The 27304-nt window shown below is 36.7% G+C and overlaps 2 protein-coding genes across 4 annotated transcripts in view; both read right to left on the bottom strand.

The window, feature by feature from the left end:
- The window catches only part of itga6b (integrin, alpha 6b), a 63165-nt gene that overhangs the window by 17337 nt on the left and 18524 nt on the right, over positions 1-27304 (bottom strand). For 2 of the 3 annotated variants that reach the window (XM_049469701.1, XM_049469702.1), the window contains exons 2-13: positions 15145-15272; positions 14533-14612; positions 13159-13420; positions 11273-11404; positions 6994-7207; positions 5234-5427; positions 4318-4412; positions 3373-3500; positions 2045-2134; positions 1899-1960; positions 1215-1384; positions 45-185 (exon numbers count right to left, since the gene is read on the bottom strand). In XM_049469701.1, coding sequence (XP_049325658.1) covers positions 45-185; positions 1215-1384; positions 1899-1960; positions 2045-2134; positions 3373-3500; positions 4318-4412; positions 5234-5427; positions 6994-7207; positions 11273-11404; positions 13159-13420; positions 14533-14612; positions 15145-15272 — 1696 coding nt within the window. Of the gene's footprint in view, positions 1-44; positions 186-1214; positions 1385-1898; positions 1961-2044; positions 2135-3372; positions 3501-4317; positions 4413-5233; positions 5428-6993; positions 7208-10898; positions 11016-11272; positions 11405-13158; positions 13421-14532; positions 14613-15144; positions 15273-27304 lie in introns of all 3 variants that reach the window. The other variant, XM_049469703.1, reaches the window with a different exon arrangement.
- Positions 3935-27304, bottom strand: part of tmem41ab (transmembrane protein 41ab) — a 519270-nt gene continuing 495900 nt past the window's right edge. The window contains exon 6 of the transcript XR_007428004.1: positions 3935-4151. The gene's annotated coding sequence lies outside the window, so the exon portion shown is untranslated. The remainder of the gene's footprint in view (positions 4152-27304) is intronic.

Raw genomic sequence — 27304 nt, 5'->3', positions numbered from 1 at the left:
GGATTCCTGTGCTGTGATTGGATGCTGTTTACTGTGCTGGTTACCTCGTTAGCAGCTGGTTGGCTAGAGCCAAGGACAGGAAGGAGTTGGCTTAAGACGACGTCTCTCTTTCTGCGTGCTGATGGGTACAGGATCTCCACATTCACTTCAATAGGGATTCCTCTCAGCTTGTCCTTTATGGTGTCCTTCACAGAGCAAGCAGAGAACATACTGTTTTCAATACTTAATACTTCATTTAATCTCTAGAAATAAGACATGTTTCTAATTGTAATGTAATTCTATACAACCCTAAGAGAAAATTCTACTGTCATTTTAAATGATCCTAATGAGAAGAAAATAAGAGAGCACTTAAAAATGATTAGTTTCTTCAAATTTACCAAAATTAAAAACCTCTGGAATATAATCAAGAGGAAGATGGATGATCACAAGCCATCAAACCAAACTGAACTGCTTGAATTTTTGCACCAGGAGTGAGTAGCATAACGTTATCCAAAAGCAGTGTGTAAGACTGGTGGAGGAGAACATGATGCCAAGATGCATGAAAACTGTGATTAAAAACCAGGGTTATTCCACCAAATATTGATTTCTGAACTCTTAAAACTTTATGAATATGAACTTGTTTTCTTTGCATTATTTGAGGTCTGAAAGCTCTGCATCTTTTTTGTTATTTCACCCATTTCTCATTTTCTGTAAATAAATGCTCTAAATGAGTAAAATATTTTTATTTGGAATTTGGGAGAAATGTTGTCTGTAGTTTATAGAATAAAACAACAATGTTAATTTTACTCAAAAATATACCTATAAATAGCAAAATCAGAGAAACTGAGTTTCTAACTTATTATTATTTTTTTCTATACAACAGAGGACATAATTAAAAAACATCTACTAAAAACAACTAATCTCAACAAATTCGAATATCATTGTAAAGTAACTTTATTTAGTAATTTGGTTCAAAATGTAAATAATATATAGATGTATTAAACACAGAATGATCTATTTTAAGCGATTATTTATTTTATTGTTGATGATTATGAATTACAGCCAATAAAAAACCCAAAAATAAGTGTCCACTGTGTTAAATCAAGTGTTAAAACAGTAATAGGGTAAAATAATCACAACATTAACTATATTACAGGATATCTTTCATAATCACATTTTTAAATTAAAAAAACATATATATATATTAGATATCATACAGGATGGCCATACCCTACCTGCAGTTTGATGGTTTTGTCCACACACTTCTGCTCGTTGGCTTTGGAGAGGTCCACAATTCCGGAGCTTTCGTAATCTGTATCAGTGTTAGAATGAGGGCTGAATGTGACTCGAGAGGGGAGACCCAGCTTCTTCCTCTTAGACTCCACCTCGATGGAGTATTTTATTCCTGAGTGAAGAAAAAGAGAGAGAAAGGAGTGAGTTGAGGATAAAAAACAGACAAATACAACAAATCTCTTAGTGTATATTAAATTCTAAGCTCTCTTAATCCAAAATACTAGATAAATACTTTTGTAAAAAAAATGTGTTTTAAGGTTAAAAATATACAAGACAAACGTGTATGTCTGTACTGACCACCAATATATCACTTCAGCATCATCATAACTGTAATTGTCATAGGTCCAATAGTGATTTGGAATGATATATGTCTATACTTCTATATATATATATATATATATATATATATATATATATATATATATATATATACATATATGTATATGTGTGTGTATATATGTGTGTGTGTGTGTGTATATATATATATATATATATAATTATATATATATATATATATATATATATATATATATATATAAATATACATAGAAAGGAGTAGAAAGTTCAGATAATTGTGTAAAAATGTAAGAAGTACAAGTAAAAAGTCAAGCAAGCTCTGCACTCACTGAGGGGGGCGCTGTAGTCTTTGGAGTTGGACGTGTATTTGTAACAGGTCCGCACCTGAAGACTAGAAAAACACATCACTGTTATTCAGGAATCCGTTTAAACATGTTAAAACCACACAGGAGACAGTTTACCACTCATCACTCACCAAATACTGTCACCACAGTTCTTCTTATTTAGGTCCAACTCCTTTGGTGTCATGGTGACTGTCTTCTCGATGTTGACGACTGGCCTTGCCCTGTAATATTTATAGAAACATAATAATTTATAATAAGCAGTGATAAACCTCAGTGTAGGTAATTTTTTGAAGTCAATTATAGCAATACTCATATAACAGTCCTCAAAAATCAACAATCACAGTTCTATACACCTGACTCCACCCTCAGCTCAAATCTGAAAAATGCAAAAAAAAAAAAAAAAAGGGAGGGATAGTTTGGCAGGGGCACTGGGTGATGTATGGGTTTAGGTGCGGGGTAGAAGAGAGAGAGCTGATTGGGCTGAGTAGTGTGCCTCTGATAGCACTGAGATGGTTAGAAACGGTTAGGAAATGTTATAAAAACATTTAAGTTTAAAACATTTATGTTTTAATACTTTAAAGGAACACATTTTTACTTCATTATTAATTTAGGGTTTATATATATATATATATATATATATATATGTGTGTGTGTGTGTGTGTGTGTGTGTGTGTGTGTGTGTGTATATATATGGTATAAATAATTATTCTTTTGTAATAATATTTATTAATTTATAATTTATTGTATTATATGTACTTTATTTTATATACAATTAGGGTATTGTTAAGTTATATATATATATATATATATATTTGAGTTTATTTTTACTGAATTTTACAAAAATCCATTGGCAAAAACTAGACAAAATATATGCAAATTAAGACAAATATATGTATATTAAGCTAAAAAAATCTGCCAATGGTATAAGCTAAATTTTCTTAGTAAAATTTCTTACAAAAAGCAATGGCAAAGTCTCAAAATGAGTGAAGTAACACCTAAATCAAGCAAAAAAGTCACTGTTTTTGGACACAAGAATCAGAATAACTTTAATGCTGCTTGATTGTGCTTATTTTGAGTTCAAATTACTTAAAATAAGGTACAAATTCTAAATAAGAATGATTAAGATAATCATTTCTAAAATAAGCAAAATAATCTAACACTTACACACAATGCTTAGTAAGACAAAAAGTCTTATCAGAGAAGAAAATAAGATTTATTGCCTTAAATTTAGAAAATAAATAAATAAATAAATCTAATAAATAATAAATAAATCTAAATCTGGAAAGATTTAGTTTTTTGCAGTTCAGTCACAGAAATGTTGGTACTACTGTAAAAAGAGCTAAATATACAAACTAACTAATTATCATTTTTAAGCAGTAGTTTAAGTCATTATTAATTGTGAGCAGTTGTAATTGTAATTGTAGTTGGTATCTTGTGATTGGTCAGTGTTTGATCTTACCTGAAAACAGCTATAGTATCAGACAGAGATCCGATGGCCAGATCTGGGTACTGATTATTATCTAAATCCATGTTTCCAGCAAGAGAATATCCAAACAGCTTAATATTCAGATCTTTTCCTTTCAGCACCTGGAAACAAATCATTATAACATTATATAACATTATATAAATATTATTATATCATTTTAGTAATATCTTGTGCTAACAATTTTTCAAGTTCTCAACAACTTTGACATATCTTTAGCTGGAGTTATTCTATATATTTGGTCCATTTGTAAATTATTTTTTTTGATGATGCAAAAAAATATTGTGCTAAACTATTAATAAATGAAGAGCGACAGTAGTTAGTTAGCTAGTTGGATATTTTGATCCCACAGTTTTTCATTATATAAAAGTCCTGTTAGTCCCAGGTTCTGACAGCAGTTTATAAATATATATAAATATATATATATATACACAAAAGACTATACAGAGGTGGAACAAGTACTGAAAAATTGTAATGAAGTAAAAGTACCTTTTATTTTTCTACAATTCTACTCAAGTACGAGTAAAAGTACCTATCTAAAAATCTACTCAAGTAAAAGTAAAAAAGTACTCAATTTAAAATGTACTTTGAGTAAAAGTTTCATAGTTACTTTTAATTATTTGATGAAAAAAAAAGTAAATAGTTTTTAATAAACTTTGCCAGCATTTTTTTTTTTACTCAGTAACGGGGAGTTTTTTTAATGTAGAGAAGTAAATTACTTGTGTCAAAATGTACTTGAGTAAAAGTAAAATTACCTATTTTAAAAACTACTTTAAAAATTACAAAGTACTTATAAAATCTACTCAATTACAGTAACGTGAGTAAACGTAATTCTTTACTACCACATATATGTACAAAGTCTTTTATAAAACAAATACTGTATAGAAATTTAGTAACTTAACAATGATCATATTTTTGTACCTGAGCAGGTTTGAGTTTGAGGCCGCTGTCTGAGCCGTGATAGATGTACACACTCCCCATTCCACCATCTTCATACGGAGCCCCAATAGCCACGTCTGCAACACACAGTTCACCATCATCACCAACATCATAACGTCAAATAAATATTCAATACGAATATTCCATATTGATCCCTAAAAATACAAATACATACATTACTTACTGATATCTGGTGACCTGTTGATGGAACTGGTTCAATAAATGAATAAAACCCTGCTGTTTCTTTTTTATAAGGTCACACACACTACAGCTCTGAAAATAAATAAGAGTGCACTTAAAAATAATGAGTTTCTTTGATTTTACCAAATTGAAAACCTCTGGAATATAATTAAGAGGAAGGTGGATGATCATAAACCATCAAACCAAACTGAACTGCTTAAATTTTTGCACCAGGAGTGAGTAGCATAAAGTTATCCAAAAGCAGTGTGTAAGACTGGTGGAGGAGAACATGATGCCAAGATGCATAAAAACTGTGATTAAAAACCAGGGTTATTCCACCAAATATTGATTTCCGATCTCTTAAAACTTGAAATTAATATAAATTAGGTTTTTTTTTTACATTATTTGAGATCTGAAAGCTCTCTTTTTTGTTATTTCAGCCGTTTATCATTTTCTTCAAATAAATGCTCTAAATTACTATATTTTTATTTGGAATTTAGGAGAAATGTTGTCTGTAGTTTATAGAATAAAACAACAATGTTTATTTTACTCAAACATAAACCTATAAATAGCAAAATCAGAGAAACTGATTCAGAAACTGAAGTGGTCTCTTAAGCACTTAGTTTCTTCCAGAGCTGTAATATTTTGACTATGGTCCTAAATATGGCCAAACCTCTGCGACTGCCATAAAGATTAATAAAAAAAAAAACTTCCAAACCATTAAAACCGTCCAGGTTGATGTCTCCCAGGCTCTCCACAGACAGCCCAAACATCGAGTCTTTGGGTCCATCTATTCTGGTCCGGACCGCGTTGGCCCAGTTTCCGTTCTTGTTTATGTAGACGTAGATGGCTCCGCCGATGTCCGAGTTCTTCTCGAAGTACTGAGGAGCTCCAACCACGAGATCCTGCCATCTGAAGAAGAGTGACAGTGACAGGAGATGTTCAGAAATTTACTTAATCTACTTAATGAATAATAACAGACTGAGGATGATTATGCTGTTGATCCTGTTGAAATCCAATATGGGCCCTATTTTGGCTAAGATATTGGGTGGATTGGGTGGCTGACTGTTGACTGTTGTCAGGGTTTTAATCAGTCAGTGGTGTATTTTCCCGCCACCAAGATAGAAACATGACAGATATTTACCTGACCACACCTCACTTCCAGACCACCACACCCATCAGTGTAGATTTATTCCTAAACTCTATAAATGCTATATTATCGGCGCAGGGGCAAGGCGAGAAAATAGACTGTTAAAAGGACTGTTAAGATAGCAATGAGCATTGTAACACAGCTTGCGCAGGGTGTATGATAAGAGGATAAGTCAGGGGATACCTGCTCTTCCACTGTTTCTTCTAAAACCATGGGTATTAAAAAGAGTTTATCCTGCTTTTACTGGAGTAAAGCTGTCTCTACTGACCAGAAAATATGTTCTATACCAGGGGTCTGCAATCAATTTCCAAGCCATTAAGTGGCAGCCACAAAAAAAAAAATCTGTTTTGTAAAATTAAGTGTAATGGGATGGAGTGCTACAGACTAGTAGCTCTCCAGCCCAGAGGGATGGTGAACCCAATTGCAGAACAGTTGATCTCAAAGCAGGTAAACCCAAGAAGAAAGAAAGCTCCTCACGCGGGATCGAACCCGCGTCGTCAGGATCGTGCTCCAATACACTACCAATACCAATGTCCTGGCTAGTGAATTTGGGGCACAGCTGGGGAAAAAATGCCCTTAAATGGAGATAGGGAGCCCAAGAATGGGCGGAAAAACAAAAACGAGCAGAAACTAAAGTCACGCTGAGCGCGACAGAGAGAGAGACAGGGGAGGAATGTAAACAAAAGCTCACCAGAAAAGCATTTTATTTTATATGTTTTTTTTCCATTTTCATTCATTATAGTTCAAACAACCTCATGCTCTATACTCTATACTATATTATACTTCAGAGGAGCATTGCTGTAAGCATTTGATTGTATTCAGCGACAAAGGCTACCACTTCTATCATCGCTGTCCAATGAAAAACACTTATCTCCAAAACAGCAATTTTACAGGAGAGAGAAAAAACCTTGTAAACCTTCAATGGAAGCCAATGTAAAAATAGTTTATTTCAGGTCATTTTGAAGAGTTTCTGTTTGTTCGTTCATCAAGAAATTGTGGCACAGTGTAAGGGGCAGTTTTTCTGTTCAAATTATGTAGTAAACTAAAAATCGACAAAAAAGGAGATAAGTGTTTTTCATAGGACACCGATGATATGAAGATTTGATGGCTTTTAGCCACAAGAACACTAAAAACATCAGTTGAGCACCATTTTTCCAGGGACCACAGTTCCTCCACTTTTCCACAGTGCTCCTCAAACCCCTCTAGCAGCCCACGCCTGGCTTTAGGCGTGGTGCCAATAGATTAAAGTTTATTTATCTGCATCAGAAGATCCTATTCTATTCTGTTGGCAATACTTCGCCCACTACAGGTTTCCATGCTGGTCTTACTTGTCTCCGTTAACATCGAGCAGCGCGAGGTCATAGCCGAAGGAAGACGCTAGCCCCTCCCCCTCCAGGATGAATTCAGTGATCAACTGGGGGGATGTCTCTGATTCCTTCTTCAGCAGGACCACCGCTCCACTGTGATTGGCTCTCGGAGCCCCGGCAACCACAACTAGCTGCCCCGCCTTAGTTACCATCTTCCCAGAGTCCAGAGAGAATCCTGAAGAGAGATATGGAGCCAATCAGAAGAAGAGCCAAGACTCAAGAATCAATTAATATATATTTTTTTTCTTAAAATGACAACAATAATATTGTTAACCACGATTATATCTGAGACAATACGTTATCAACATCAACAATAGTTCATTAACATTTAAAAACAAGTTTTCTGTGAATTAGAGGCTGAACCAATATAATCAGTTGGGAACCGACATCAAAACCAGTTTCATGGGGCTAAATTTGTAATAATCACTATTAGTTAATATACAGCTCTGTATATTAAAAAAAAATAAGAGAGCACTTAAAAATTATGAGTTTCTTCGAGTTTACCAAATTGAAATCCTCTGGAATATAATCAAGAGGAAGATGGATGATCACAAGCTATCAAACCAAACTGAACTGCTTGAATTTTTGCACCAGGAGTAAAGGCATAAAGTTATCCAAAAGCAGTGTGCAAGACTGGTGGAGGAGAACATGATGCAAAGATAAAAAACTATGATTAAAACCAAGGTTTTTCCACCAAATATTGATTTCTGAACTCTTAAAACTTTATGAATAGGAACTTGTTTTCTTTGCATTATTTGAGGTCTGAAAGCTCTGCTTCTTTTTTTTTTTTTTTTAGCCTTTTCTCATTTTCTGCAAATAAACGCTCTAAATGACAATATTTTTATTTGTACTTTAGAAGAAATGTTGTCTGTAATTTATAGAATATGCCTCCTCCGATACATGTGAGTCAGCCACCACCTCTTTTTCGAACTGCTGCTGATGCTGTATTACCGAGTAGCATCACAGCGCTAATGCTCGGAGGAAAGTGCAGCGACTCGGTTCTGATACATCAGCTCACAGACGCAGCCTTGCACTGATCGACATCACCCTAGGAATGATGAGGGGAAAGAGTGCCATCTACCCACTCAGAGATGGCAAAGCTGCATGACTGGGATTCGAACCAGCTATCCACTGATTATAGTGGCATAGTGGCATACTACAGAACTGGGGGATGTAAAAGGGAGATTGCTTTAGTGAACAAAACAATCCATATTTTTGTAGATACAGACAAAATCTTGGGATGTCAACACTGGCTAATACTATCAGGTAACTGATATATCGGTCAGGCTCTAACGGAAACAGATTCCAATGTCTGAATGAATCAAATGTCAAATGGTGAAAAAACTAAAATGGAGACACATTTTTGTATAAGAGTGATGCAACAGGTTTTAGCTTACTTGCTAGGTTCTTGTAATTAATGTTGGGCAAAATGGCAAAACAATTCACACAGACAAACATTACAACACACTTTCACACTTTTTTTGATTTGCAGAAAATTATTTCTAATATAAAAAGAGATTTTTGATTTTAGATTTTTTGTCAGACCATGCTACAATATGCTGTTAAACACTAAGGTTGCTTCAAATGGTTCTTTGAGAAAACCCAATGAAGAAACACTCCATTACTCAAAATTCCTCACACAACTCAGAAATAGTTGTTTAGTGGACCAAAAGTGGTTCAATCTACAGCATTGCTCAAAGAACCCTTAGAAACTTTCGAAAGTTTTAGTAGTTCACAACCAGTTAAACTGAACGAATTATGAATTATGAAACAGGTTAGTGTAATAGTATCCATGATATGATAAAAAATGACCATAATGTTTACTATGGTAACTGTATTCATAGTGAAAGAATGTTGCCAGATTGCCCAACTCTGCATGCAATGGACCAAAAATTTAACCAGAACATTCCATAAAACAACTCAAACACGAACACATAGACTGTGTGGTTCAAATGATCTCAAACTCAAATGATGAAATCTACAGCCGTGTCCCAAAGCCGTGGTTGGATGCAGCCGAGGAAGAATCTTTAAGAATTACCCACAATCCTGATGTGAGTCTTGAATGGATTTGAGCTTCTCGGTCATGGAAACCTCTACTGTTCTCTACTGTTGTTGATCTAATCTGAAGCTACATGAAGTTTGGAGGTCTGTAGTGATAAACTGTTATTTTACACTGACAGAGCACAGAGTCGCTGTTCGTTTCCAGTCTCTTCCACTGTGTTATAATATCACTGACAGTTGGCTGTGGAATATTTAGTAGTGAGTAGTGAGGAAATTTCACAACTGGAGTTCACTGAGCTTCTGAGAGCCTGAGACCCATTCTTCATCTCACTAATGTCTGTAGAAGCAGTCCCAGCATGCCTAGGCACTGATTTTATCATTAAACAGTGAATAAGGAACACCTGAGTTCAAGGACTTTGAATTTTCTGGACTTAAAGAAGAACTCCTGTGTAAAATTGACTTTTAGTGTATTAAACCATGATAAAGAGTACTAACCTTTGTTGAACAGCCCACCTCTGCTCTCCTACAGCTTTCTGAGATCCAGTTATTTTGTGCTTTTTGCCCAAAACTCTGTACAACAGGTACTTAGGGTTTTTTTTTTTTTTTGCCCTGATAAATCACTTTTTACACCGTTATTCAGGCTCAAAGTAGCTCCACACCTCATTGGTAGAATCTGGAGAGCTCTGACATTTAAAACAAGGTACAACTTCTTAACTTCTTAACTTAAAATAAAGTCATAATCAGTACAGTGATGGTGGCATCTGGAGATTAAGCTACGCTACAGGTTGTAAACTGTGGTTTTTATTAAACTTCTTGTGTACTTTTTAAGTTATTAATGTCTCATTTTAAATGTCAGGGCTCTCCAAATTCTTCTAATGAAGTGTGGAGCTACTTTGAGTCTGGATAACAGTGTAAAAAGTGATTTATCTGCAGGGGCAATTGGATGCCCCCTAAGTGTTTGTTGTAAAGCGTGCTGGGCAAAAAGCACAACATTACTGAATCTCAGAAAGCTGCTGGAGAGCGGCGGTGAGCTATTCAACAAAGGTTTGTAGTCTTTATCATGTTTTACTGCACCCAAAGTCAATGGTACACCAGAGTTCTCCTTTAAATGTCTTTTGTGCTTCAGTGCAGGCCCACTCATCACATTAAGAACGCAAAATCATAACGCTTTTATTTGGGCTACCAATTATGAGAGGGGGTTTGAACGAGGGGGATGGGGGATTTTGCGTAATTTTCTGGAGCCGCACATTTAGAGAGTCCCACATTTAAAAATAAAGAATAAGAAAACTTGTTCTACACAGTAAGAGTCCCTGGACAAGACTCCTAACTCTACATTCACCTACAGGGGTTGTACAATGAAACTGAAACACCTGGTTTTAGACCACAATAATTGATTGTGGTGACGGACAGTTCTGGTGGAAACAGGAGAGTTGAGGTGCACATTGAATTCTGCCGTGATTTGATCAGCCGTGGTTTTATGTTTTTTGGATGCAATCCAGGATAGCACCCGAACATCCCTTTTAGACAGCTTCCTCTTACAGCATCCACAGTTAATCCTGTTGGATGTGGTTGGTGCTTCTTGGTGGTATGCTGACATTACCCTGGATACCGTGGCTCTTGATGCATCACAAAGACTTGCTGTCTTGGTCACAGATGCTCCAGCAAGACGTGCACCAACAATTTGTCCTCTTTTGAACTCTGGTATGTCACCCATAATGTTGTGTGCATTGCAATATTTTGAGCAGAACTGCAGCCTAGACGTTGAGACACAGCTGATAGAGTATACAGTATGTATTCTGTATGATTCTGTACGTGGGATATGGCTGGAATGAACGATGGAATCATCCAGAACCTCCCACACAAACCTAAGTAGCTATTGGCCTTCACAGCATCCTCCACAGCAGCATCCACCTGAGGAGGATAGGACTTATACAGAAACTGATCAGCGTCGCTGCTCAACACGCTAGTCATGAACAGAACACCTACAACCACACACACACACACACACCAATATACATACAGTGATAAACTAAACATTATGACCACCTCCTAATTCTCCTAGTTTCTACACGCATTATTTTTCAGCTCATTTTCACATCACTCTTGTTGAAAGCTTGTTCACTTCTCTGCTCACTTTTTTTAGGAACTCCAACAAATCAAATAATAATTCTGTGAATTTTAAATGTGATTTTAATGGATGAATGTGAACGCAATGTGATGTAATGCTCGCTGGGCTCACCTAAATAGCTGTTGGCCGGAACGGCAACGGTGTCCAAACCCTCAGCAGTTTTATACGTGACCTCATACGGCCCGTCGTCATAGAAACCCAGCTCCAGCAGCGTGTTGTTCTTCTGCTCCACCCGCACCACGCCTGAGGCCACGCCCCCACGACGGGATCACAGGAGTGGGTGGAGTGGATGGATGGATGGGTGGGATGGATGGAGAGATGAAACAAAGAAAGGAAACAAAGGGAAAAAAAAAAAATGACTACAAGTACCCTAATATATATATATATATATATATATATATATATATATATTAATCCAGGCTATGGCTGCACGATATTGGAAAAAAATTACATTGCAATGTTGTTTTTTTTTTTTTTTTTTTTTAAACAATATATCAGTCATTTAGAGTCAGCACTTTAGAGTCCGCTTTAATCGGGCATTTAAATGGTAAATAAGATTTAATTTTTTTTTTTTTTCAATTTAAAGGTAAATAAGAGAGTTTTTCTGGGAATAAAAGCGAGAATTCATCCTTTAACTGGAAATATCTGGACAAAACTGTGCCGGACTGAGGTGCACAGCTTTAGACAGGCTGTCTACTGCTGCGTTTACAAGCACGTGCCCAACCATGTGGATGGAGTCCATATGGTTTTACCTCGTGTTTACGAGTGCTTTCCCTTCTGCTTCTCAGGCAGAGGCAGCCTGTCACTCACACAGACACAGAGACAGCGCTGTGTATTTACTTCTTGTCAAGAATCAAAACATTGCAACATGACATGTTTGATTTTATTGCCTTAGGTGACAATACACGTCCTGCGATGTGTCTATTGCGCATGCACACATCATGATGATGATGCTTAAATAATATAAAGTGCAGCCCTAATCGTGGCACAATCAAATAATGAAAGTTAAAAAAATGGAAATGGTGACAAATCATGAACCTCAAACACAGTTGTCTCACAGAGCTGAAAAACGGGCCAATTCCTGTTTTTTCAATATTTTAAAATGTTCTGTATTGTAGATTAATATAAAGTCATCCAAACAATGAAGTAAAAAAAAATATGAAGTAAACAAAAAAAGTGTTAAACCATGTCTTTTAGATTCTTAAAAGTAGATCATTTTGCTTATATAACTTTACACATATTGGCACATCTTTTTTTTTTTACATTTTTTGTTTACTTCTTATAGCATACACGTTCCTTTCATAGTTTTACTGTCTTTGATATTAATCTACAATGTAGAAAATATTGAAAAACAAAATTGAATTTTACATTAAATTGTAACTTAAAAAACATTAAACTCATTAAATAATTTTTATGTAAATTTTTTTGTCCTATTTTCTCTTTAATTTACATGGCCAATAACCCAACCCACTCCTTAGGACTCCGCCTATCACTAGTGACGCCCCAACACACCAGAAGGGTCTAGACTAGTCTCTTCCAATACATGGGAAGTCAGACTCCGCCTCCTTTTTCAATTTTTTTTGCCAAGTAGCATCACAGCGCGTTCTGGACTCGGTTCTAATACATCAGCTCACAGATGCAGCCTTGTCCTGATCGACATCACCCTAGGAGTGATGAGGGGAAAGAGCGCCGTGTACTGTACCCACCCAGAGAGAGAGCAAGGCCAATTGTGCTCTCTCAGGACTCCGGCAGCTGATGGCAAGCTACATGAACAGGATTCAAACCGGCGATCTCCTGATCATAGTGACAGCGCTTAGCCATGGAAGCTAAAATGCTTGTCTGGGATATGTGTACATCTGCCATGTAGAGTCGCTTGTCTGATCACACGGACAATTCTAGCCAGAAGTCGCCGGTCACAATTATTACCACCCACAGCACTGTCCACTGTGGGTGGTAATGCCTTCTAGGACAGATTCCAGGCCCAAATCTCCACCCACCTTTCCAGTTGAAGGCTCCAGGTGCTCCGAACACCAGGTAGTGGTAGTCCTTGGTGAAGGTGGCGGACATGCCCTGCTGGCAGGAGCCGAATCGCTCATGACCTCTAGCTCGTCCCTCACAGAACTTCCAGTCTCCGCCCTCGTCCCCGGTGCTCTCGTCGATCTTCAGGTCCTGACTCAGCACGTAGCAGCGGCCTGTGATGTCTCGAGACTCCTGGGCAGTGTTAACGAAGAGGCGGCGCTGATAGCGATGAGCACACGTCTGCAAACGACACATCCAGACCAGTGTTTACATACAGGCACCGACCAACCGTCCAACTACATGGAAAACACTGCTTTATACTTTACCAGATTAAAATCAGTTCCAACTAATTAGGCTTTAATATAATATATAAGATGCACTGTAGTATAAGGCGCATTACGCGACACTAGTAAGAAACAGGGGTGACACCATGGTTACCTTCTAATTCAGCAGGTCTTGACCTGTAAAGCTAAGCTAAGTATACAAAACCAAACTTCTTAAAAAAAAACGTTCTTTTAAAGTCAAACGAGTGCTGGATGTTAATCTACACAGATTTCTCGGTAACATTTTATAATAACTTTTATTAATATTTTTTTAAATAATGATCAGTAGATGTGAGCAAAGCAGTAGTTCTTCAGAATTTGAATATTAATAAATCGCTACTAAATATGAATTTTAAACTAGGCAAATATTTGTCAATTGCAGTTTATGTTGCCAATGCGTTCATTAGTATTTACAAATGTAACAGCAACTTTTTAGTTTCTGAAAATGTGACAAATAACAGTTATCAATCATTAGTTAATGGTAAATTAATAAGTTATTATAAGGTGTTACTGATTTCTCTCCTGAAAACCACTTACTTGGTTGAGTAAAGCACTTCTGTTTATTTACAGTAAGATTAGATTTAAGTAAGCCAGGGTGGTATTAGCTAGTGGTTCATCCCTCGTAGCTTGTTTTAACACATGGTTTGTGCCTAATGCTTATGCTGCTCCAGCAGTGCTAGCCGGGGTTAGCAGCAGGCTACAGACCTATAATACTCACCTCTGAACGGCGAAAGAGCTAGTGCTTAACACCATTAGCAGCTAATGCTAATACTGCTCCAGTCTGGGTGTTGGAGAACTAAACTGAAACTCCTGTACAACTCTGTACTTCAGTGGAGTGGCTTTACTGCTCATTAATACCTGACTGGAAAAATTCATATATAAGATGCACTGAATTATAAGGGGCACTGACAATTTTTGGGAAAATTAAAGGATTTTAAGTGCACCTAATAGTCTGAAAAATATGGCAAATTAAAATCTGTTTCTGTTAGGACAAAATATTTCCCAAAAATTAGGTAAACTCATACTGACCACAATTTTGCCACCAGGTCCTTGGCTCTGCACAGTGACTCCCATCCACTGGTTACTCTTGTTCTCAGACCTCACGTCCTCTACACACACACACACACACGCACACAAACATCAGAACTGTTAAACATACGAATATATAAATGTTTACTATGGGTCAGGTACTTGTTTTATTACAACTAGTAGTGTGAAAGCTGTTTTTGAGCTTAAGATTGGTCTAGAGCACTGATCTCTGCTGCTCCTAAAATCAGTGATCTGAAGTTTAATTAAAGCTGACTCTAGTGCACTCCTAGTGCTGCGTGTGGGCCTCTGCGATTGGTTCATTTTTGCGATGTTGGTGTAACTTTCCTTTCTAAGTATTCCTAGATAGCAAAAATCACTCTGGCCATTTCCTAAACTGAGGCCTGAGTTGTAATTCTGGCCCATCCCGGTTGCCAAGTATAATATTGGAATCTGCTTGAGACACTTGTTCCAACACCCCGGTTGCTGAGTATTATGTTGGAATAGTTTATACAACTAACTAACTGCCTCATAGTAATGATAATCTGATAAATCTTGTTAAGAGATGGGTATTGATGAGTTTATGTTTCCACTGTAAGATTTCTATAATCTTACCGTCATTGTCGAAGTTGACTCGCGGGCAGGTGGCTTCGATAGTGGTAACATCACAGTTATATAGTCCTCCGGTTATCTGGGACTGCTGCTTCGACAACTTCTTCGCTTTAGGAGCTCCAACCAACACCCTGAAAACCATCGAAAGAGGCAGAAAAGAGAAGAAAATAATTCATTAAGATCAGGCGTGGGTTTAAAATAAAACAGCAAACAGATTAAGCATATACAGAATATAGTTTGTGCCCATTTATCCATATTGGTACCACAAAATAATGAATTGTAGTTTTAGCAATACTGAAAAAAGCTAGTACTACAAAGTAGATTTCTAGTTTTTTTTGTTTTTAACATGACAGTTTTAAATGAGCAGTGTCCCATATTTATTAAAAAATGTATCAATAAAAATGCTGCAAAAATCCTTTTAAACACCCTGGCTGCTGAATATAAAATGGGAAACAGTCTGAGCCCTGGCTGCTGAGTATAATACCGGAAGCTAGTATTACAAAGTAAATTTCTATTTTTTTTTTTTTAATATTGCAGTTTTTTTTAATTAGCAGTGTCCCATATTTATTAATAAATGGATCAATAAAAATGCTGCAAAAATCCTTTGACAATTTGACAAACTTCCACTGACATTAAAAGGAGATTTTGTGATGAAATTCATCGTAACATTATGTTTCTTCAAACAAAATGTCAAGATACAGGGGATAAAATTTTATATATCACAATATATTTTTTTATCTAATATATAATATAGTACAAAAAACCCACAATCATATGCATATAAGCAAAGATTTTATTTTTTTAACCAATCAGAATAGTGGAATTAAATGACAGAGTATAACACTGCCATCTACCAACACTACTTCTGACACTTCTGACACCAATCTTTACATTTTCACATTTACACTATTCATTAAATATCAATACTGTGTTTTTGATTATTGATACAGTATCACAAAACCTAATATCACAATATATATTGATAGATTAATATTTTTCTACACACACAGTGAAAACCACACTAATTACAGGCCTGAGTCACCTGAGTCACTTGAGTTACCTCACTTTAAGCCATAACTTAAAGCTGTTTTTCTCTGGTATCTTAACAGGAGGAGTAAGAAGGCATTGTGTGAGCTGACTTTCCTTCGAGAGGTCAGGGAAACCTCATACAAGACTGAACACGTCTCTGTCAAACACACAACACAGTCCAGCATGTGTGTGTTATTCTACTGCAGAATGAAAACACCACGGTGATGTCAGGCTAAAAATGATGGTCTTTAAAGCTTTTTAAACCAAAACTGCTCAAAACATTCTCAATAGGTCTAAATCCTATGTTGAGTCAAAAACATGACTGCATTTAAAAATATGTTTTTATATCCCACACAATATATTTCTTGTCTGAATGAATAATCAAGATAAGTATCATACTAAATTGAATCCTACACTCTAAAAAACAGAGGTACGATATGAGTACTTTTTTGTACTCGAAGGTACACTCTTTATAATTGTACCCTCAAAGGTACAATATTGGTCTTTACGGGGTCAGATTTGTTCCCTCTGAAGTACAAAGTCATTTCTAACAGCAATAAGTACAAATTTGTACCATTTAACCAGCCAAAGGGTACATTCAGTATTCTGTACCACTGTACTAATGAACAGTATATATTTAAATTGCACATTTTTTATTTGAAAGCCAGACAATTTCGTATCATCAAGTTTTTGAGCCATATTTAGTTGATGATAATGTTTATAATCTTTATGATCTTTACTGCCACAAAAACCATGGGTACAAAAAAGGACTTTCACTGAAAGGTACTTTTTTGTGCCTCAATATAAGGTACAGCCCCAGCGACAAGCTTTGTACTCTTTTAAGTACAAATCTGTACTTATATTTCTTAGAGTGTAGCCCACATTTATCTGGATTATATATTTAAAAGTAAGCTTCTTTTCTGAGTTTTGAGTTCCTGTTCACTACATGTATGTGTAAGGATTGCTAGTTTATGGTTCTCCAGCGTCAGCAGCCAGAGTCCGAGAACTGTCAATGCTCTCACGAGGCTGGAGGCTGGCCGGCACAGGCATCTGTCGACTGATGTATTATGAGGAGGTCGCTGGTTATGATCGCAGTCATGCAGCTTGCCATCAGCTACCGGAGCCCAGAGAGAGCACAATTGGCCTTGCTCTTTCTCAGGGTGGGTACAGTAGATGGCGCTCTTTCCCCTCATCACTCCTAGGGTGATGTCGATCGATCAGCACAAGGCTGAGTCTGTGAGCTGATGTATCAGAACCGAGTCGCTGCGTTTTCCTCCGAGCGTTAGCGTTGTGATGCTACTTGGCAATGCTGCATCAGCAGCAGTTTAAAAAGAGGCGGAGTCTGACTTCACATGTGTCGGAGGAGGCATGTGCTAGTCTTTAACCTCCTTGTGTTGTGACATCACCTGTGATGAGGGATCTATAGCTGAGTAGCAGCACTATGACTGTGTGTTACTACAAAACTGAAAAAGCTGCAAAACTACACCTAAACCTCTAACTAATCAGGAGTGTGTTGATAATTCACAGACAGGGGCATCACCACATCTATGTAAAAATATATTTTAAGTATTTAATTTTGTGATCTGTAGGAGTTTTAAGTCATTGGTTGTGTGTTAAAAAACTGAGCTTCAGCTTCGTGCTGTATTTAGGTCTATTTTGGCTGTTATGCTTGCCTCTTTAGACAGTTTTAGTGGACGAACCACTGTCTGAGACCAATCTTTACTATGTACCATATTTTTGGGCTATAAGGCGCACTTAAAATCCTTTAATTTTCCCAAAAATCAACAGTGTGCCTTATAATCCGGTGCAACTTATGTATGAATTCTACCAGTCAGGTATTACGGAGCAGTAAAGCCACTCTGCTCAAGTACAGCGTTATAAGGGAGAGTTTTCAGTGAAGTTTCTCCAGCACTAAGGCTGAGTGTAGCAGCATTAGCATTAGTCGCTAACCACAGCGCTAGCTCTTTCACCGTTCAGAGGTGAGTATATTGGACTGTAGTTTGTGTGTTTGCTGTGTTACAACAAGCTAAGCGTGACGAACCGCTAGCTAAAAGCGCCCTGGGTTACCAGAACACTCAGGGGTCCTCAGTTTAGCGCTATCAGGCAGCATTTACATCCCACTAGTGCTGCAGTTAATGGCTAATGCTAATGTTAATGCTGCTGCACTATAAAGATCAAAAGTCCAAAAATGTTAAAACCATGGAACTTTTAAAACAAACTTTTTTTTTCATTTTGCAGTAATATTAGATCACAGAACTGCTCTACAGTTTACTTCTAATCACTTAGAAGTCGAGTTTAAGTGACACATATGAAATTCTACACTCAGATTCTTCTAAATCAGGGGTCGGACTCAGCAATTACATTTGGCGGCGAGCCATATATTTTCTAAGCCATTTTTATGTGGAAAAATTGTGTTTTGGAAAATGAAGTATAATGGGATGGAGTGCTACAGACTAGTTGCTCTCCAGCCCAGAGGGATGTTGAACCCAGTTGCAGAACAGTTGATCTCAAAGCAGATAAACCCAAGAAGAAATGAAAAAATAAATAAATAAATAAACACACCGCTCCTCACGCAGGATCAAATCCGTGTCGTTTGGGTCGAGGTACAATACACTATCGCTGCGCCGGCAAGTGAATTGGGACACGGCCAAGAAAAAAGTGCCCTTATAAGGAAATAAGGAGCCCAAGAATGGACGGAAAAACGAGAACGGGCGAAAACTAAAGTCATGACAACAGAGACAGAGAGAAACAGGGGAGGAATGTAAACAGAAGCTCAACAGAGAAGCATTTTATTTTATTGTCTTTTTAATTATTGTTCATTATAGTTCAAACAACCTCACGTCGCATTTAAACAATTCTAAAAACTAGTGGTAGGACTAATAGAACCCCTGAAAAGACTGAAGAGAGGAATCCCCCCAGAACAGGACACACACTGCAGAGCGTGAAACAAGAAGCAGACGTTTTGTCTGCAGCAGCAGAAGCTCTCCTCACTGTGTGCCCACAATCTGACTGTCAGCCCCAGCATGCCACACATCCCTCATCCCATTCTCTCCGGCTTTCCACAGGAGGAACAACAGAGCCGTCCTTTTAGCTCCCGCCTGAACAGAGCGGCGGCAGCAGGACGGAGATGACCTCCAGACACAAACCGGTCAGTGGCTGTATCTCTGGTTTCAGAGCCTCTGTTCCTCTCAAAGCCTCTTTTCTTCTCTCGGGATCGTCTGCTACGCTGACAACCCTCACCCCGAACACTTCACAGCTCAGCTACACTACTGCTCTTTGTGCAGAGCAACAAAAAGCGCTCTCACTGAGGGGGAGACTACATTACCCACAATGCAGCAGTCAGGAGGCCTCAGGGCACCATCAAAGAGCCTGGCAACAAAACACACCAGTTCCAGTGCTTTGTAATTTCAGAGCTCTGAAATGCATACGTTCCAGACAGACAGATAATCCCGCATTATCAGATCTTATCAGATACAGACAGATAAATAGCAGTTAAAATAATGAACTTCAAGATGAATGGTCCTTTCACCAGTTAGGAATACTTGGCCCAAAATCCAACAACAAAATAGGGCATCATGGGGAAAGCTGGCACACAGGTTGGCAGTCAAGAGTTTGGATACAGTGTTGGTATAAGGGTGCCTGACTTTGAATGCAAGTAGGGGAGCCATGTTTCTCCAGACAGGGTCATTATTACAGCAAAAGCAGTCCAAATCCCCAGAGGATAAATCATTATTTTGAGAAAAATAGGCTGTTAGAGCCCTTAAAAGGTTAAAGGTACTCTGGCGATAGGATACTCTATCGTCCGACACGTGAAATTAGCTACTCCTTTAGAGGCACCAGAAGCAACAGTTACTTGTTTACTGGGAGCCAGAGCACCGGACATTAGTGGCAACCTTAGGCTGTTAGGGAATAGGAGATATTCGAAGGTAGTCATTCATGTTGGGATTATATCCATTTCTGTCAAAATGGATATAATCAGTCAAAATATCCAGAAAAAGATTTTATTAATTGTACAAAATCAATTGGAATCTCCACAAAAATGTTATTACGTAAAAAACAAACAGCCAAGAACTCCACAAATTCAAAGGAATTAAACCAAAATTTTGTCATTTAAATTAGACTATATCACCAGAAATTGTCATTTCAACACAATTAGTCATTGACTAAGATATTAACATAAACAGTCTAAATATCCAGAACCTTAGTCAATATCTCAACAAAATGAGCAGAAACAGTCATTTGAACAAATTCTGCTAAAATCAAGTTAGTTCAACAAAATGTGTCAAATTCTCCAAGAAAAAAAAATGATTAGTTCAACAAAATTTGTCAAATATCCAAGAAAAGCTCATTAGATGAACAAACTCTCTATAAAAAAAGAAAAAAAAAACATTATTTAATCAAAATTAGTCAAATTCTACAGAATTAAAACTGATTGTTTAAAAAAAATAGTCACATTATCCAGACAATAAAATATTAGTTCAACAAAATTTGTTAAATTCTGCAGAAAAAACTATGGACAACATTTCTCCCAAATTCCAAATAAAAATATTGTCATTTAGAGCATTTATTTGCAGAAAATGAGAAATGTCTGAAATAACAAAAAAGATGCAGAGCTTTCAGACCTCAAATAATGCAAAGAAAACAAGTTTATATTCATAAAGTTTTAAGAGTTCAGAAATCAATATTTGGTGGAATAACCCTGATTTTATTAGTTTTTGCACTGAGTGAAAACATGCAGGCTGTTTAAGTTCAACTCACTTTACACTTTCAATTAACTCTTTTACTCGCCTTTAAACCAGAGCCCTTTATATTAGTACAAGGTGAAAGGTCACAGGCCCTGAGTCTGCAGGTTATAAAGGTTATAAAGGACTGCAGATAGGCCGTGTTTGAAGCAGCAGTGATGAAGCTTAAGCAGATCTATCTGTGTCTAAAAAAGCCCCGACATCCAGCATGTTTTTGAGGAAACAGCAGCCCAGCTCTTCCTCTTTCAGAGAGGAATAAAGAGGGAAATGTTTACGGCTCACATTTTCCAGAATACACAGTGAAGAAAGCTGCATGTGTCCCAGTGAAGGGGACAGAGCATCTCTTTGTATTGTAAAACACATACTTGGCATTTGATTCGGTTCAATTTGCACCGTCAGACCAGCGCAGAGTTTCCAATCATGTGGCTTCTATCAGCTTCTACAGTGTCACTTATATCACTTCAAAGTTCAGTCAAAGTTATGCTTTACGTGCAGTTTCTGAGGCTGGTAACTTTCCTGGGGTGGTCCTGATGAGAGCCAGTTTCATCATAATGTTTTTGATGGTCTTTGGATACTTTCAAAGTTCTTGACTGACCTTTATTTCTTAAAGTCATTTTTTTTACTTAGTTGAGAATTTCTTGCCATAATATGATAAGATAAGATTAGAACATAACTCAAATAGAGCTATTTATTATTCACTAAATACCTGTAACTCTACCTCTTCACAACTTTACAACTGATGCTCTCAAACACTTTATTAAGAGACAAGAAATTCAAGTAATTAACTCTTGATGAGTTCAGCGCAGCTGTTAACTGAAAGCCTGAATTCCAGGTGACTCTACCTCATAAAACTGATCTGAGAAAATCCAGCCAAGGAATAAAGGATGACCAACACTGTAAACTGTGCAGAGCTTCGGTCTCTGACTTTAATTTATCTACAGGGAGGAGCAGCTATAGGTAGGAGTGACTGATATAGTGGATAGAAATTAATATACAGTATATAGTTGAAAAGTTATTTTATTTCAGTAATAAAGTTTAAAATGTGAAACTCATATATTATATGGGTGTATTTCACTCAAAATGACCTATTTAAAGATTTTATTTATTTTATTGTTGATGATTATGGCTTACAGCCAATGAAAACCCAAAAGTCAATGTCTCAGAAAATTAGAATATTATATAAGACCTATTGGTACTTTTGGCAGTGTGCCAAATCCTGCTGTAAATTAAATCTGCATCTCTATAAAAGTTGTCAGCAGAGGGAAGCATGAAGTGCTGTAAGATTTTGTGGGAAAACAAAACTGCACTGACTTTAGACTTGATAATAAAACACAGTGGATCAACACCAGCAGATGACATGTCTCTCTAAACCATCACTGATCATCAGTAAATTTACATTTCATTTGTAAATCAAGGGATCAGAGTCTGGAGGAAGAGTGGAGAGACACACAGTCCAAACTGCTTGAGGTCTAGTGTGAAGTTTCCACCAATCAGTGATGGCTTGGAGAGACATGTCATCTGCTGGTGTTGATCCACTGTGTTTTATTATCAAGTCTAAAGTCAGTGCAGTTTTGTTTTCCCACAAAATCTTACAACACTTCATGCTTCCCTCTGCTACTGACAACTTTTATGGAGATGAGGATTTCATTTTCCAGCAGGACTTGGCACACTGCCCACACTGCCAAAAGTAACAATTGGTCTTATATAATATTCTAATTTTCTGAGACACTGATTTTTGGGTTTTCATTGGCTGTAAGCCAAAATCATCAACAATAAAATAAATAAATGTTTAAAATAGATCACTCTGTGTTTAATACATCTATATAATATATGAGTCTCACATTTGGCCCTGCTAATGAATTCTGTGCAAAAGGTTATGCATATCCATTACTAACAGCACCCCGGGCCAGAAGATCTCACAGCCACAGGAGGAATTCACACGACCCAACTCGCACGCAAAACTGCAGTTAAGGTCAGAGCTTGTGGGAAAATTACCTCATTCTTTTCTGATGATCTCATTCATGTTTTTTTCTGTTTTAATATTTTACTACTGGATGCCACTGAATCCTCTGAATTCCTCATTCCTATTTATGATCAGATCAAAATAATCAATATTGGAGATTCATTCTTTTGTAATTGCACTGATCCCAAGGGGCAAGATACTCAGTGGTACAAGTTGCACTGTTATTATTAAGAAGATGAGACCAAGATTTGAAACTATAGAACAGTAGCGACTAAGAAAGAAAACCCACTTTAACTGATGAAAGAAGGAAATGAGAACGGAAACAGAAAGAAATGATAGAAAGCATTTGCTTAAATGATCAAAAACTAAAATTAAAAGAAAGAGGGAAAAAAGCTTTTTTTATAATTTGGGAACTTTAAAAAACATGCTATGAAAAACTGTAGGAAAAGAGGCTTGTTTTGGTGGAGCCTTGTTCTAAAGAGTCTTGTTCTAAAGAGCCTTGTCCTGAAGAGGCTTGTTTTGGTGGAGCCTTGTTCTAAAGAGTCTTGTCTTGAAGAGACATGTTTTGACAGAGACTTGTTTTAAAGAGCCTAATGCTAAGTTCAAAACACAAAACACAGAGAATCTCTGATTCTGCTTCAGAAGAGTAATATCTACCCAAAGCCCAGGTCAGAACGAGCTGCTGTAAATGTAAGCTGCTGGTGTCTATTTCAGGGTATTCTGCAGGAGAGAGGAATGTTCACGTATCCTCAGATTTACCCAGCATTCACACAATTACAGAGGCATCCCACCAAAACAAGCATCTACTGTTCACAGCGGCTAAGTTTAGCTGCTCTTACTCAGACTGAAGAATCACAAGACGCTTCCAAAGCTGTGCTGTACAGTAGACTGAGTGTGATCAATTCATAAACAAGATCAGAGGAGAGGGGGATAAAATGATAAATCAAACCAGTAGAAGATAAAAGAGTGAGCGGCTCTCTAGAGACTGTCCAGGGCAGGGGTTGCCAGTTTCTAGACAGTCTAGGGTAAAAATCTTAATATTGCCCTACTTTTAATCCTACCATCCCTTTGTAAATAAGACTGGATACCCTTGATCTAGGAATTCCTCAGGACCATTGTTGGAACGTCTCCAAATAAGTTCCAAATAAGAAGTCAGATTTCCTAAGCTTTCAGACCTCAAATAATGCAAAGAAAACACATTCATATTCATAAAGTTTTAAGAGTTCAGAAATCAATATTTGGTGGAATAACCCTGGTTTTTAATCACAGTTTTCATGCATCTTGGCATCATGTTCTCCTCCACCAGTCTTACACACTGCTTTTGGATAACTTTATGCTGCTTTACTCCTGGTGCAAAAATTCAAGCAGTTCAGTTTGGTTTGATGTCTTGTGATCATCCATCTTTCTCTTGATTATATTCCAGAGGTTTTCAATTAGGTAAAATCAAAGAAACTCAACATGTTTAAGTGGTCTCTTATTTTTTTAGCTATTTATTTACTATCTATCTAGCAACAGTAGTACAATCAGTAGTAATTATAGTACTAGTATCATAGACAATGATAACCATGGAACAGTACTTGAAAATTGGACACACACTACTTTACGTACATTGAATAACCAGAAATGGTCCAAAAATCCAAAAACAGTTGCTTTTTACAGCTAAGATGTATGAAAAAAAATAGAATTTAAAAGCATTAGTCTGTAGTAAATCAGCGCTGGAACACATGGTGTAACTGCACTCACATGGTGTAACTGCAGCATTAACTAAACACTTTTATCATAATAATAACTAGAAAAAGACACAGATAAAACACAGAGAACTCTGTAACTATTAAAAATAAAAGTCTTTTCTTTAGGGAAATTAGAGATAAAGCCAGAGGGCGGCGAGTACTGTTCCCTACACCTTCAAAAGACTCTTTTCAAAAGAAACTGGAGAAAACTGCTACAGGAAGAGTCACGTTTGGCTGACCCACATGGCAACAGCTTTAGCCTTTAGCTGAGCTTTCAAAACTGTTGGCCGGTAGTGTATATTGGGATTATTTGCCACAAATCACTGGGAAATGGCAGACAAACCAGTTGTAGTAAACTCCAAGGTCTTTAGCTAAATGTTTTTTTGGGATAAATGTTTTTAAAAAGTGTAAAACTTTCATGTAAAATTCATGTTTATTTCGTAATTTCCTGCTTTAACATTCCATGTTACAGCCATAAATAAGATTTCATATTTGTTTTATGTGTTTTTGAGTATTTTGTAATAATTGTGTTAATTCATGTAGGTAATCCTAATGTCAGTTTAGTTGAACTGTAAATTTAATACAGGACTCTTATTTTGATAGTATGCAAAATGATGCTCTTGAGCTGGTAGAGCACTAACTGATTGAGTGAAGGATTGGAGAGCACGGATTCACACAGTTTTTTGACTGTGCTTACTGTGTTCGGAATTATTGGAAGGAAACTGTAAAAAGGAATATTTTGGATTTACATTTTTCTTATATAAAGACTCTTTTTTGTTGAACTCACAGTTTCACGCGTCCATTACTTTTCTGAGTGCTCTTAAATCCTGAATGACACAGATACTGGATCTGCTGCCATAACATTCCACTTTCTGAGTAAATAAAATGCAGCATTATTTTTCCTATTAGGTCTGGCCATATTCCTCCAAATAATGAATGATGGTCCTCACACTCATTAAAAGTAAAGTTCAGCCATTATCACTGAGCAGCTCAGCTTTATCTACAGTGAGAAACAGCAGATCAGTAGTAATGAAATTGTGCTGTTCAGCAGCCGGGCCTGGCTGATCTCTGCTTTAATAACAGATGAACAGCTCTGAGCCAGGTCTGTACAAGTAAAGACTGCAGGAGAGAAGAAACAGACATGTAGACGTGACACAGACTCAACACAAACAGCGCACAGTAAACAGAATAGTTTCCAGGACCAATTGGTACTTTTGGTATCAGTGTGATACCTCAATATATATATATATATATATACCAATAGTTTTCAGGACCAATTGGTATCCTGTGACAACTCACTCCAATTCCCATAGTTGATGTTGGTCTGGTCAGCTTTTAACCTCCCTCACAAGATAACACCTCACAACTTATGCAAGTGTGGACATTTCCAAGCCATTTCCAAGCCATTTCCTGAGGTAACACTTCATGCAGGGCCATTAAAAAAGTTGAAAAGTTACTTTATTTCAGTGATTCAGTACAAAATGTGAAACTCATATTTGTTTATTTCTTTTATTGTTGATGATTATGGATTACAGCCAATGAAAACCCAAAAATCAGTGTCTCAGAAAATTAGAATATAATATAAGACCAGTTGGTACTTTTGGTATCAGTGTGGGCAGTGTGCCAAATCCTGCTGGAAAATGAAATCCTCATCTCCATAAAAGTTGTCAGTAGCAGAGGGAAGCATGAAGTGCTGTAAGATTTTGTGGGAAAACAAAACTGCACTGACTTTAGACTTGATAATAAAACACAGTGGATCAACACCAGCAGATGACATGTCTCTCCAAACCATCACTGATTGGTGGAAACTTCACACTAGACCTTGAGCAGTTTGGACTGTGTGTCTCTCCACTCTTCCTCCAGACTCTGCTCCCTTGATTTACAAATGAAATGTAAAATTTACTGATGATCAGTGATGGTTTGGAGAGACATGTCATCTGCTGTGTTTTATTATCAAGTCTAAAATCAGAGCAGTTTGGTTTTCCCCACAAATTCTTACAGCACTTCATGCTTCTCTCTGCTACTGACAACTTTTATGGAGATGCAGATTTAATTTTCCAGCAGGACTTGGCACACTGCCCACACTGCCAAAAGTACTAATTGGTCTTATATAATATTCTAATTTTCTGAGACAGTGATTTTTGGGTTTTCATTGGCTGAAAGTCATTATTATCAACAATAAAATAAATAAAAGCTTAAAATAGATCACTCTGTGTTTAATACATCTATATAATATTAATGTGTTTTACATTTTGAACTGAATTACTGAAATAAAACAACTTTTCAATGATATTCTAGTTTTTTTTTTCTGAGATGCACTAGTAAATACAGTTTATACACATTTTGATGGAATGCTAATTAAAATAAATGTGCTACAAATGTTTTTTTTTTTTTTTTGCAAAAGGTTAAACCTCTTCAAATCTCTTGAAAACTAAGCCTAAAATAAATGTCCACAAATATATAAAATATAAAATTTTTATCCAATTTTTATAGCAAGCCAAAACAGTCACTAACATTTAAACAGCACTTATTAAAAAATACTAAATTTGATTAAATACATACTTTTTCTATCATTTTAAAGAATGAAAATGAAAGCTTTTGCATTTCTACAGGAAAGTATTATTCAACCATCACAGAAGAGCATCTGCCATGGTTTTGTTCCTTTCATGTTATCATGGCATAAAATGGATAAGATCTCC

Source organism: Astyanax mexicanus, chromosome 21 (assembly GCF_023375975.1).
Source record: "Astyanax mexicanus isolate ESR-SI-001 chromosome 21, AstMex3_surface, whole genome shotgun sequence".
NCBI classification, from domain to species: Eukaryota; Metazoa; Chordata; class Actinopteri; order Characiformes; family Acestrorhamphidae; genus Astyanax; species Astyanax mexicanus.
This window is presented reverse-complemented; position numbering and strand designations above follow the sequence as displayed.